Genomic DNA, 13,093 nt, shown 5'->3' with positions numbered 1-13,093 from the left:
TCCACGGCACCCTATGAAGTCGTGGGTGTCACTGTCTCCGTTTTACGAATGAGGAACCAGAGGACTGCTTAATTGAGAGTCCCCAAGGGTTACGAGGAGGCTCACATGCATGCTCCGGGGTGTGAGAAGTTGCCTGTTTTCCAGGTGCTCCCTTGGTTTCCCCATCTGTAAAATGGGAAGTAACACATCTCATGTCATAAGGTCATGGTGAAGATCAGTGAGAGACTTGTGCAAAAGCACCTGACATACCTGATGACCTAGAGCTGCTAAGCCAGTGAAAGGTGAGCCTGGATTTCACTGCCTGGTCCTTCTGCTTCTTGGAGGTTTACACCCTACACCTGAGCCCAGCATCACTGGCAATATTCCTGCGGGGGTGTTTGGAGTGGGCGCAGGAGTGTCTGTCCGAAGAGAAGAACCTACTGCTTTAATGTTATTAAAAACACAGCTTTATCCAGAGCCAGGATTTTCTTCCACTGCATGGGAAGAGGTGGAAAGAAAAGGAAAAAAACGGGTAAGAAACCCACTGGGTGTGTTGGTTCAGAGACTCCCGCTGCTGGGGGACAATTTTAGAACAACCGTGCGCTTTGAAGTGTGGCTGCTCGTTCCTGTTCTTGATCCGCCATCGTTATCCTCACCCGATTTCCATACCGTCACTTAGAGCTCGACATGTATCTAAATATATACGCTTCTCCTCAGATGTGTTCTTTCCTCTTGCTTCGCTGAGCTTTTGAGAAATCTCTGCATCGTTCCCTGTGCGGACTCTCCCTGTACTGTTTGTTGCAAGCTGGACACTGTGACCGCCTCCTTGAAGTCTGTAGGTATCTTCCCTCCGGTCAGGCCTTGAGGAGGAAGCACGGTGGCCTTGCCCATGGCCCATGAGCTCTGCATACCATCTGAAGTTGCTAGCGAGCTCTCGACTATTGCGGCCAAGTCACTGATGTAAAAGAGGCTTTTGTACTCCACGTTGTTGGTTGGATTTTCCGTGTGGTAAAGACATCTATACGATCTAAACGAACAGCAGGAAGCATTACTTCCTCATCACACAATTCCAAAGAGTCGCAGGTGAATTATGCATTTGGTATTGTGAGAGCGTCTCAATGAACAATGGCAGATGCCACCCAGAGTTTCCTCCTGAAAAACATTAGAAAAGGGCTCCTTCGCCATGCATTCATTTGCTTCGTGACAAATTTCCAGCCGGTTTCAAGGAGGGTTTTTAGGAACACACACTTTGAGTTACAAATACCATTTAGTACAGAAGGAATACCTGTGATATTTGCTAATGGCTGTGGCAGAAAAAGAACGTGTTTTCGAAACTGGGGCATGCAGGAGCCCTGGGTTCTGTTCCTGTTTCTCCACTGACTGGCTGGGTGACATGAAGCCATCTCTGCTTTTCTGAGCCGCCACAAGTCCTTTTGCAAAATGAATAGCCTTACACTACATATCTGGGAGGAGAGTGCATCCATGATGGAGGAAAATTGGTAAAACATTTCATACGGTGAGGATGCAGTGCTAAAAATCTGAAGGTAATCCATGAATACCTTCTGGATTGCAGAGGCCTCTATTTTCGTGGCCTTAGGTGTTGACTATAGCAAAGTCATGGTGCATTTAAATACATGGTACCATTACACCTGTGCATTTCACGAACATCTGTGCCTACCACAGATCTGTGCCTACCAGTGGGTGGGAAAAAGGAGAGAGAGTTTCATACTGATTCATCCAAAATGGCTCCCAGGTGTCCTGATAACACCTGTTTTAAAGTTTAGACTTTTTGCTGATTTAGGGTGAAAGCCAGAAATTATGCCTGTGACTTATTGGGATGGTCATGGATCATGAATTTCCTGCCATTCAAATTCTCAAATGTTTCAGAAGCCATTCTCCAGGTAATCAAAAAAGACCCAGGCTTGTTTCAGTAAAAGTGGATCACTGTTTCAGTGGGACGGCTCTATTAACCACAGTGTTCAAGGAGAGAGTGACATTTGGTTAATTGGATTTTCCTGTTAAATCTGGGTTTTCCAGAGCACTTTTTCCAGTTTGAACTCTTTTGGGATCTTTATAACACGTTCATTGAACACCTCTTTTGGGCCAGGCCCTGAACTAAGGTCTGGGAGATAATGAACTTTAAACAAGTTATGGGTGGATAGTTGGATGGGTGGTTGCATGCATGCATGCATGGATGCATGGGTAGATATCCTGCTTGCAAAGAGATCATAGTCTGGTGGAGGCAAAATAAATTAACCTGCATGCAGCATGAGTACTAGCAGGAGAGCCTGAAGGGGGAGTTGAATAAGTGTATCTAGAAAGATCAGGGAAGATCTTCATAGTGATGGTAAATTTGAACTGAGTTCAGTTTTGAAAGATGAGTTTGCCAGGCTGAGAAGTCGAAGAAGGATATTGCAAGAATGTACAAAGAAGCAGCGAAAAAAAGCACACAGAGTGAATGTTAGGAACCTTCCGTGTGGCAGTAGCGCTGAGTGGGAGCAGTGTGGGTGTGGAGTGGGGTAGGTCTGGGAACATGAAGGTGGGCCGGGGTACTGATATTCAGAGTTTGGACATTTTTCTTGTAAGAAGACGTGAGTACCTTGATCATATTTGCTTTTAGAAAAGAAAGGGATCTTAGGGGGAGAAGAAACTTGAAGATAGAAAGCCAGTTAGGAACGTCCTGCAATGCAAGTTCACACAAGCAACCACAGGGGCCTGAACAGAAGCAGTGGCTGTGGAACCGTGAGTGGGTCACAGATACGGGCTTTTTGGGAGGTTGAACCGATAGGGCTTTTTCACTCACTGAATGAATAGAACGAAAGAGAAATGAATCAAGGGTTTGTTCTGATTTTATTGACTGGGTGGATGGTGATGCCACTGGGGGAAAATGATACAGAGAAACAAATGGGCTTGTCCCCGATTATAGGACCTAGTGAATTGCAAGTCCAGGAATTCTCTTTGTTTTAGGTCAGACTTGCCTGGATTCCCCCGAAAATGTAGAGAAAAGGAGAACATGAAACTTCATGCCAAATAAGGCCTTTGAGAGACCCTTTCAGTGAATTTAAGGATGATGGGATGCTAAATCTCAGCCCCTTTTCTTTTTTTTGCTGTTTTTGTCATTTTGAAGACTAACTTTTTGTTTTGTTTTCTTTTCCCTGATCATATTTCAAGGTTTTGTTTTTACTCATCAGAATGACAGGAAGTTTTCAGTGTGTGTTTCCTTCAAGTTTGGCCTCAACCTTATTTTCAGGATTAGGCGTTTGTTTTTCCGTTTGTCTCCATGACAACCAAGCCCAGAATTCCTATATATAGTCATCCAGTGCCCATTGTCCCCCCTGGCCATTGTATCATAATCTTGTACATCCAGGCCAGAGAACTCTACTGATGATAGAAGACAAGGAGGTGCCAGAGTCCTTGGCCTGGAGGTTTTCAAGGCATAATCAAAAGAAGGAAATAAAGTAACGTGGCTGCCTTTAGAGATTTATGTTCCCCTTTAGACGCTATCCAGGAGGAGTTGAAATAGCTTGTGTTCCAAAGCTTAGTTTCTAATACAGTTTTCCTTTGGAATGGCCCAGTGTTCTATCTGGAGAACCTTTCTGAGAGTCTTCAAAGGAAATACGTGGAAAGTTGAATTGGTGATTTGAAGTTGGTCGTGTTCTGGATGCCACATTCTACTCACTGTTAATAGCAAGAAATGAACAGCAGGTATCTTGAGAAAGAAATTGAGTTTCAAAGGAATTCAGATAGAACCTAAGAAATCTTTTAAAATAAGTAAACCTCTTGAATCTGTGAATCATCTTGACGGCTCTATGCTACAAACAGTTCTTGTAACTTAAAACAGAGAGATAGACAGAGGTACAGGATTGAATTTAAGAAAGTTGTTCACAAATTCAATCCAGGAAACATTTTCTTAAGTACTTTTTTGAATGAAAGGACCATGAGTCTCTGGCTGTAAAAGCACATAAGATACTATTGCTGTCAATCTAAAATGTAAGCCCCACGAGGGCAAGGATCCTTGCTGGTTTTTTTCCACTGATGTATCCCAAATGCCTAGAAGTGCCTGGCACATAGAAGCCTCTCAATAAGTATTTTCTGAATTAATATAAAATAGGGTCAAACATATAGATAGATACAGTTGAAACTTATTTGATATAATCAAGACCTAGTTTCTCAGTGATATTTGAAAATTTCTTAATGCAGGGAATCCTTTTAAAAATGCTTTAAGCTTTTTATTTTCACTTAAAAAATGCATTCATTCACCAAGATTGTGCTGTAGGTTTCAAGCTTATGTATTTGAGTCTGGGTCTTGTGATTGGAGTTCCCCATTTTCTCTCTTGCATAAACTGTGATCACCTATACTACTTCCAGTTTCAGTTTCTTTTAAGTGGAATGATAATTTAGACATTTGTGGAACAGTCTTAGAGCAGAGTCCTTCTAGACTTTTATGTTCTCCTCAATCTTTTATCTTGCCAAAACGTAATTTGACAGTAATTTTTTTTAGCAACTTGGCTTTCTCAAATCTTTTCCAAGCACTTAATGTAACTTTCATAGAAATGGCAACTTTTATACCCATCTTTCATCATTTTAGGTAATATTAATTAAATTGAATAAGCTCAGTGACAAATATAAATATAACAGTTACAAAGAAGTTTGGGAGAAAATAAAACTGATTTTTGTTAGCATTAACTCAACTTCTGGAAGCAAAAGTGGATGGGGCTGCTGCAGAGTGCTCCAACAACCAGCCTGGACCCTGTTGCCATGGGATGTTTTAAGGTCAAAGGCATAGAGCGATAAGGCCGAATTTGTTGGTGGAGGTTGCTTAAGAGAACATATATAAGTGTAAGCTGAAGTATAATAAGATCCAGATGAAAATCACTATGTGTGTGTGTTGAGAAAACACAGGAGAACAGAGTTCTGTCTGGATTGTTGCGGGAAAGCCTCACAGAGTAGGTGACATTTCAGCTGGGTTTTGAAAGATGGGTAGGGATTTGCCAGGCATAAAGAAGAAGAAGAGCATCAGGGAGCCCTTGATCAAGGATTCCCAATGATGAGATATGTAGAAAGTGCAAGGAGTTGGGAATTAGCCAAAGGTGAGGCTGGAAACACGGGCTGGGACCAGACTGTAGAGCTGTATGTACCAAGGAGTAGGCTTTATCCTTGAGCCCTGGGGCATAATCATATCATACTCATGTAAGTGATATACATTATATGTCTATGACATGTATGCTGGCCAAACGAGAACAGATCTTGGAGGAAGGAAGACCAGCTAGGAGGTTGTTAGAGTTGCCCATATGGGATCTGAGGACGTGAATGAACAGTGGGAAAGGTAGGCAGGGCCCTGGAGAGGAATATGATGGGAGGTAAGAAATGACATGTGTCTCTGGGATGTGGTACCTGGTGAAATGTGCTGCCACAGGAAACATCTGACAGTCTGAAGGAGGAATCCCACAGCTTGAGCTTGAACGAAGTGGTGAGCCATTGACTCACATTCAGAACGCCAACGGAGATGCGTGAGCAAAGATGGTGGCCATGTGCAGCATGTTGAGTTTAAGGCGTCCGCCAGACAGAGTTTTTCAGCTTTAGGGGAAGACTCAGATCATGTCTAAGCTCACTGATAAGCAGGAGGATTCTCTATCTCGTCACCAACAGATACCTGGGTTGCTATCACGTACATGGAAATACTTGGACCCTTTTTGTCCTTTGCGTGAGTTTCTTAGCCATTGTATGATAGGAGTTGATGCCATTCCCAAAGCTTCCTGCCTGTTAACTAAAGTATGTCTTTAGCTGCTCTCTTGTCATTGTTGGTGTGCCTTTCTCAATTTTTCTAGGAACAGTGGGCAGTATTTCCAGCTTATTTGGGTCCCAATGCAACCCCTATACTTTGGGCATTTACCATATTTGTTGTTAAATTATCTACAGGTAATATTCTGTTTCTGGTTTCTTATACTACCAACCTTCAGTTGCCAAATCACCTGCTTTTCTGAAGAAAATTACAATCTGTGCATCATTTTGAACTCTATGCTATTTTAGGACTTGAAGATTTTAAATCCTTCCTTATGCGATCTCCCTCACCCTCCAATGTACATATTTTTCTGCTCAGATTCATCCTCTGATCTTTATTTCTTTTCTCTGTAGGAATTAAGTCACTTTTGTTGTGATAAGAATGTAGTTGTTTGATTTCTATTTATGACTTAAGGTGGAGGTGTGGTGAATTGAACATTTAGGTAGCTTCACGTCTGGTAATGATTTCATTAATTAACACACTAGCTAATACTAATTACGTTTATTAATGGAACTCAAGGTTCTTTTGACATCCTCCCTCCATCTCCCTCACTCCTACTTCCATCAGTCACCAAGTACTGCTGATTTTGTCTTCTTCTCCACTAGGTTTTTGGAGATAAGGTGCCTCCATTGAGACTTTTTTTTTTTCTTTGCAGTGTATCACAATCAGTTATTTACACGTCTGTCTGAGACAGTGAGTTGCTTGAGGGCAGGGACCATGTCCTACTGTTCCGGAACAGGGTCACCCATTGACTTAGATGTTCAGTAAATGTTTGCCGAATGAATGGGTATCGTTTAACCATTTGCCCCCCCCGGCCGCCTCTAAAATTTGCTTGCCTAAAATCCTTTTGTCTTTTATTTTCTCCTGGTACTGGATTTGCCCTGACCAAAGAGCCTCTCTCCCAAGTCTGCGTGAAAATCTAGCTCAAATATAATTAACTGTGGTTGCTGGCACCAAGGTACTGCTGCCACTTTTTCACCTTCACTCACACCCTCTCTGCGGAGCTGCGGAAAATTGAGAATAGATCCTCCCGTACAGCTTCCTTTTCGGATCACTCAGCGCATAAGGGAGCTGTCCTCTCTGCTGCTCCCACAATTTACTGCCCAATTGATTCTTACTCTTCCCTGTGTCTTCCTTAATCTTGCAATAGTTAAACTCTCCTGTTACTGTTCATTTGTTCTCTTTGCCCCTTTTATTCCTTCAGTCAGTGGAGTAAGTGTGTTAGACATGAAGCAGGCGTATATCTTCATAATAGCCAGCTACTCTGTGTTTCTCCTAGTAGATCTGGGCTCCTAGAAAGCATCCCTCGCACCTTCTTCTTTTTTTTTTTTTGGCTGTGCCATGTGGCTTGTGGGATCTTAGTTCCCTGACCAGGGATTGAACCCGAGCCCCCAGCAGTGAAAGCGCCGAGTTCTAACCACTGGACTGCCAGGGGATTCCTTTCCTCGCACCTTCTTTGACTTTGAGTCCCTAGAGCCTGCCTGTGGCCTGACACGAAGAGAGTGTCGAATATTTTGTTGGATCAGAATATTCAGGAGGGCTTCATTCTGTCATGTTTATTGTTCTTCCAGAGTTCACTTATTTGTCGTTTGCTATAAAATAGATTTCCAGTGATTATTTCTGTGCTGGCTAATCTCTGGAGAAAAAAGAAAAGAAAACAAAACAAAATGCTTTGAACGGATACTTACCTGGGTTTGGCTGGAATTCTGGGGGGCTGGAATGAGAGCCAGAAACTTCCCATTTCTGCAGGAACCTGACTGCATGAGAAGGCTAGGAGGTCTCATCTGGAACTCAGCCCTTCCCCGGTTTGAAATCCTGAGCTGTCCAAGAGCCACCGGAAGACACCCATCTCCCATTTGTATTCGTGTACCTTTCTTTTCCCAGCCAAATCCCCCCTGAGGAATGTTAGAGCGTTACCTTTCGAGGAGAGTTTATCCGGCATCTAACTTAAGCATGCCATTTGGGCAGGCACATCTCCAGTGCTGGGTATTTGCAGTGCTTACCTGTGTAGCGTGCTTATAGAAATGTCCCCTGGGTGGTCCCTTTTTTTTGTTTTTATAAAGCATTTTGAAATTTTGGATATTCTTTTTCTTTCCCGGGAATCTTACTTTGTTGATTCTTTTTTCCCACGTGCTCTGAAATGCTGGTTTTAGTGTTTTCTTTGGTATTCAGTTTAATGTTTTTTTCTCTTTGTGATCATTTCTACCTAGTCTGATGTTACTTTCTCAGCTATTGCAGCCTTACTGCCATCTTCTCTCTCTCTTCTCTGCTGTGTGTTTCTTGCTGATGAAACACTCAGATATTCTTGCATGTTCTTCCGACTTGCATCACGGGACCCCGGAGGTCAACCCATGGAGTCAGATGCCTGATAGACAAGTTTCAGATTTTAGAGTCAGAGAGATCTTTGTTCCAATCTGCCTCTCAGTAGCTGTGTGGCCAACCATTCTCAGCCCCAGCCATCTCATCGGTAAAATTGGCATGAGAACCTACGCCGTACACCATAGTGGTGAGAATTCGTTGTTGGCTGTTCAGTAACTTCCAAACCCCTACCTAGATGCGCTGTGACCATCCATTCTACAGTTCTGTTATGATCTTGCTTTTATAAAATCACCTTCCTATTATAGACAGTTTACAAAATGGATAGCTCCGTATAACTTAGCTAAATTTATTTTATAACTGCAATTATAAATCATAATTTAATTTCCAAAACTTTGCACGTAAATAAAGTCACAAGTCAGAGACCGACACTCTTTTCTGAGACTGCACATCTCAGGGATGGGTTAAGAATGGATGGATGGACCAATGCCCTCTTTGCTGTTGGCTCCATCGTAGATATTCCAGACCATTCAGGCGGTAAAGATGTAACCTGTACTCCTGTGCTTTAGCTGCTGTATGTTCCCATGACCACAGGTCGGGCTCTGCAAGCACAGAGTGTTTTTCCTTTCCTTTTCTGAAGCTTGGAATGAAAGAAAAGAGTCTTAATGATGATTTTTAACGTATGTGACATGCCCTTCACTGCTAAGAATCTGTGTGTCTTTCTAACCTGGGCACAACATCATCTTCTTCTGCTCTTCTTTCTGGCTGTGCCTCGTGAACAAACTGGGATTTTATGTAGCTCAGCAAGTGGGCTTTTTTAGGATCTGTGGAATCAGACACACTCACGTCTTTGTCGCTTTAGTGCCTGAAGTGCTGAAATTGTACATTATTCACAAACTCCAAGTGAGAGCGAGGAAGAGTGTGTCTTGGCACCAGAGAGGACAGTACAGCTCTCAGAAGACCCAACAAGTCATCACCTGGGCGTTATTTCAAATGTATCCTACGTGGTGGGATTTGCTTCCTTCTGTAAATAAACCTGTCCATCTGATTTTAACCAGGAAAGAAGGATTTTATGACACGGATACCTACAGGTGTTCTTTTCACACTGCATTTGTGAAGGGTGATAAGCTGTCCTTTCTTGGAATGCTTTCTCCACGACTTCCTGCATTTTTATTTCAAGTTTCATATCACATAGAAATACCGGTGCTAAAATTGAGGCTGCGTTTTTTGAGATGGGTGGAATGATATGCCATAGACCCTAGAAACAAGAAAAATGTGTTGAGTCGGACCCCTCTCCCTTTGGGGAGTTTACTCAAGAGAGTCTTACGTGTGCTCTAGGTTGGGGGTGGCAGAAGGTAGGGGAGACACATTGACCTGGTTTGTCTTCTGATTAGGAGCCAGGTTGTAATTTTGTTTTAAAGGGACTGGAGCTGTCCGGTGCCTTGTGTCTGAGTCTTGGAGGCCGTGGTGGCTGCTTACTGAGAAATGGGCTGTTCCTTTGTTTTGGTCTCTGGGGAGATTTGTGGATGGTCGACAGGTCAGGGCAGTTGGACCTGACTTCGGCCTTGCTGGTCCCAGGATTTCTTTCCTGTAGAGCTAAGAGCAAACCGGGACCAGCACTGGCGAGAGGGCAGGGCTGGCCGGGGTACTGGCGTGGCAGTGCTTTCCCAGCAGCTCAAGTCCCAGTTAACAGGAGAGGCGGGCAGAGCATGCTTTGTGCTTCATTGTGCGTGTGTCTGAAGCAGAAACGAGTCTTGAGAGCTTAAACAGAAAACATCTCAAACAGTCCATGAAATGGTAAACAAACCTGCTGTTGAAAGAGAGAATGAGAAGTTGACAATTGCATTATTGTGATCCTGAGTGGGTTCATCGGCTAGGGTCGAGGAATAAGGAAAAAGGAGATAAAAAGAATCGGGTGAAATGAATTCGGTTGTGTTATGTCTTTCTTCCTTTGTCTTCAGTTTACACCTGGTAATGAACCCATGGAGGCTCAGAGATATTGTTCGAGTTTCCTTTTGTTTTATTTGTGTGTGTGTGTGTGTGTGTGTGTGTGTGTGTGTGTGTGGCAGGTTTGTTTACAATTTTCAAAGGGTTTTTTTCCTCAATCCTGAGGAATATGAATTGAGGAGGGGAGGAGAAAACAAGAAGGGGAGGAATTTTAGTATTTTGAAGACAAGAGGTGACCCCACAATAAGGGACCTGCTCTGAGGCCGATGGGATGGATGGTAGCAGTCTCATCAAATATGGGTTTTACAGAGCCCCCACGTGTCCCGCCTGGGGAAATCACACTTTGGAAAATTAGGTGTCCATCAAATCAGGAGGAGGCTGGTACAGTTTCTGTCCCATTTCCCCCCTGCTTTTTGAAAGGCTTAAGAAAACAGTCCTTTGTTTTCTTTTCAAGGAAAGTTACACTGAAATTCATCTGTGTGGGATTCACAGACGCCATTTGTGTCATTCATGGGCAGCCGTAGGTTATATAGGACAATGGTGGTGATAACGTTGGTGAATTCCTGACCTCAACATTCAGAGCGGCGTGTTGGGAAAAGGTTCAAGACCTTTTTTTCTTTTCACTTTCTCTCTCCTTTTTAAAAAACTTAAAAAAAATTATTATTTAAGGAAGAAACTGAGATTTTCCCACCTCCCGTCTACATTAGATTTCCCCACCACATGACATTGGAGCGTCACAGGCTTAAGATTTGTGCCTGTCACTTCCAGCATTTTCCTCCGAATTGCAAACTTTCAAATACCTTTCAGGGAAACTTGTTTGGAATTTCATTTTAATGGGATTTATGAATAAATCTCCATTTTAATGCTGACTAAGCTTTCAACATCCATTCCTGGAGAACACTATTGAATTTTTATATTTTAAAATTTAAATCACTTGACAGTGAAGGCATAAAACATTTTTATATTTGTGAGTGCCATGTGCTTGAGCATTTCTGTTAAAGACTTCCCCCCCCCCCCCCCGGTTGGCTTGAATAATTCTGGGCTGCAAAGGAGGAGATATTGCATCTTCTACTTTCCTTTCTCATGTGGATGCCTGTGTACATTGTGCGGGTTTATTTATCTCACCTACAAGGATGGGTATTCTGTGGCAGCCTGTTGCCACGCTGCAATTTCCTTTAAAAAAACAGTTTACTTTCTTCCTTCACTTTGAAACCATTAACCTCAGAATTTTATTTTTAAATGCTGTGCACTCTCAAAGTCAGATTAAAAGAAGTGACGCTTCCTCCCTACCTGCCTTTCCCCAGAGATGCGTTGTAGAATGTAAATGAAGATGAAAGCTGGGATCATAGTCAACCCCTTTAAAAAAAAATAGTCAAAACTAATGTTGGGGGTTTTCAAGTGTCAAACCTCCACTGTGTTCTTTGTGTCTGGTGTCATCTTCCCCCGTCTGTCCACAGACTCATCCTACTCCGAGCCTCCAGATGTTCAGCAGCAGTTGAACCACTATCAGTCCGCTGCTCTGGCGAGAAACAACAGCCGTGTGAGCCCCGTGCCTCTTTCTGGAGCTGCGGGGGTCACTGAGCAGAAGACGGAAGCCGTTCTTCACTGCGAATTCTGTGAATTCTCCTCTGGCTACATCCAGAGCATCAGGCGCCATTACAGGGACAAGCACGGTGGGAAGAAGCTCTTCAAGTGCAAAGACTGCTCCTTTTACACAGGCTTTAAGTAAGTGGCATGAAGAACAGCCTTGAAAAACAAGGTGGCTGCACCCGCCTCACCCCTCACCATACTCTTCCCTTTCACTCTCCTATCTGGAGCTCATGGGAGGCCCTGCCTGTGGGATGAAGAAGGGGTTGTTGGGTCGAGTCTTCACAAGAGGAGGCTAGTTCCAGAAGACTGTTTTGGGGGTTTGGGGAAGAGATGAAGAGCTATATCAGAGCAAATGGGCGCCCAAGGAGTGTGAGATCATGGCAGAGGATTTCCCTGAGCCAGTATGTGAAACAATGAGTGTTTGCCCTTTGGAAAACCACCCCCTCACCCTCACCTTTTATTTTATTTGTCTTTGGGAAGAAAAAAAAAAATCTTCTCGGAAGCAAAGTCAAAGTCAAGAGAGACGCCCCTGCTACCCTTGTAGAGAATTCTTGTTTCTTAAGATGATATTCTTGAAAGACACCCAGAGAACCAAGACTCCACACTGGGAAGACTAAACTTGAACAATCACAGAGAGATTGTTCCCATCTAGAAAAAAAGATAATCCAGAGTCACCTTTGCTCCTGTGTATGACAAAGATTGGAATGCTTCCTGTCATTTAATCTAAACTCCTGTGATTTCATCTCATCCTGGGAGATACTGTTTAGGTTCATGGTTACGAGTGTAGAATATGGAGCCTGACTACCTGGGTTTGAACTCCAGCTTTGCCACTTAACTGGCTGTGTGACTTTGGACAAGTTACTAAGCCTCTCTGTGTCTCTTATCTGTAAAAAAAAGACAATAATAGTACCTACCTCGTAGCGCACTTGTGAGGAGTAAAAGAACCGTAAATGAAGCCGTAAAGGGCTTAGCATAGTGCTTGGCACAAAGGAAACACTAATAAGTGTTATTGTATCATAGATAGAAAGCTTTTATAATAATATTAAATGCTATAGTACAGATATAAAGCTATTATCTGCTCCTGCTGCTGTCAGGGCCTGGGCTTTAGGTCACTCCACTATTTCAATACACACTCCACACAGAGAGGCTGGCGAGGAGGCTTCATGCCCCCCCAAAAACATGAACTGATAGAAAAACAAGTCTCTTTTCCACCAACATCTTAGTTGCTGGGATTTAATGGAAAATGTGTTACATCTCTGACTATTAATGTGGTTCAGTTGTTTTTTAGATAAATATGTATGTGACCTTAGAAGTGAGAGAAGGCGAAAAGGACCCAGATAACAAGGGCCCACTGACAGGTGTACATGCTTCCCCGGAGAGAGGCACTCGGGTTAATAAGAAGGGGACCTTGCCCATTAAACTCTTGGTTTCATCCATTTTTATGAGACATTTAAGGCTTTGTAAATTTTGAAGTTTTGA

General features: G+C 43.1%; 1 protein-coding gene across 11 annotated transcripts in view; it reads left to right on the top strand.

The window, feature by feature from the left end:
- Window positions 1–13,093, top strand: part of ZNF462 (zinc finger protein 462) — a 142,463-nt gene that overhangs the window by 95,432 nt on the left and 33,938 nt on the right. For all 11 annotated transcript variants that reach the window (XR_009702073.1, XM_061200140.1, XM_061200146.1 and 8 more), the window contains one exon: window positions 11,482–11,749. Coding sequence is in view for 10 of the 11 variants with exons in the window: in XM_061200140.1 (XP_061056123.1) it covers window positions 11,482–11,749 (268 nt within the window). In the remaining variant the exon portion in view is untranslated. The remainder of the gene's footprint in view (window positions 1–11,481; window positions 11,750–13,093) is intronic.

This window comes from Eubalaena glacialis, chromosome 9 (genome assembly GCF_028564815.1).
Source record: "Eubalaena glacialis isolate mEubGla1 chromosome 9, mEubGla1.1.hap2.+ XY, whole genome shotgun sequence".
NCBI lineage: Eukaryota > Metazoa > Chordata > Mammalia > Artiodactyla > Balaenidae > Eubalaena > Eubalaena glacialis.
The sequence above is the reverse complement of the archived record's forward strand: the minus strand, read 5'-3'. Positions and strand labels throughout refer to the sequence as shown.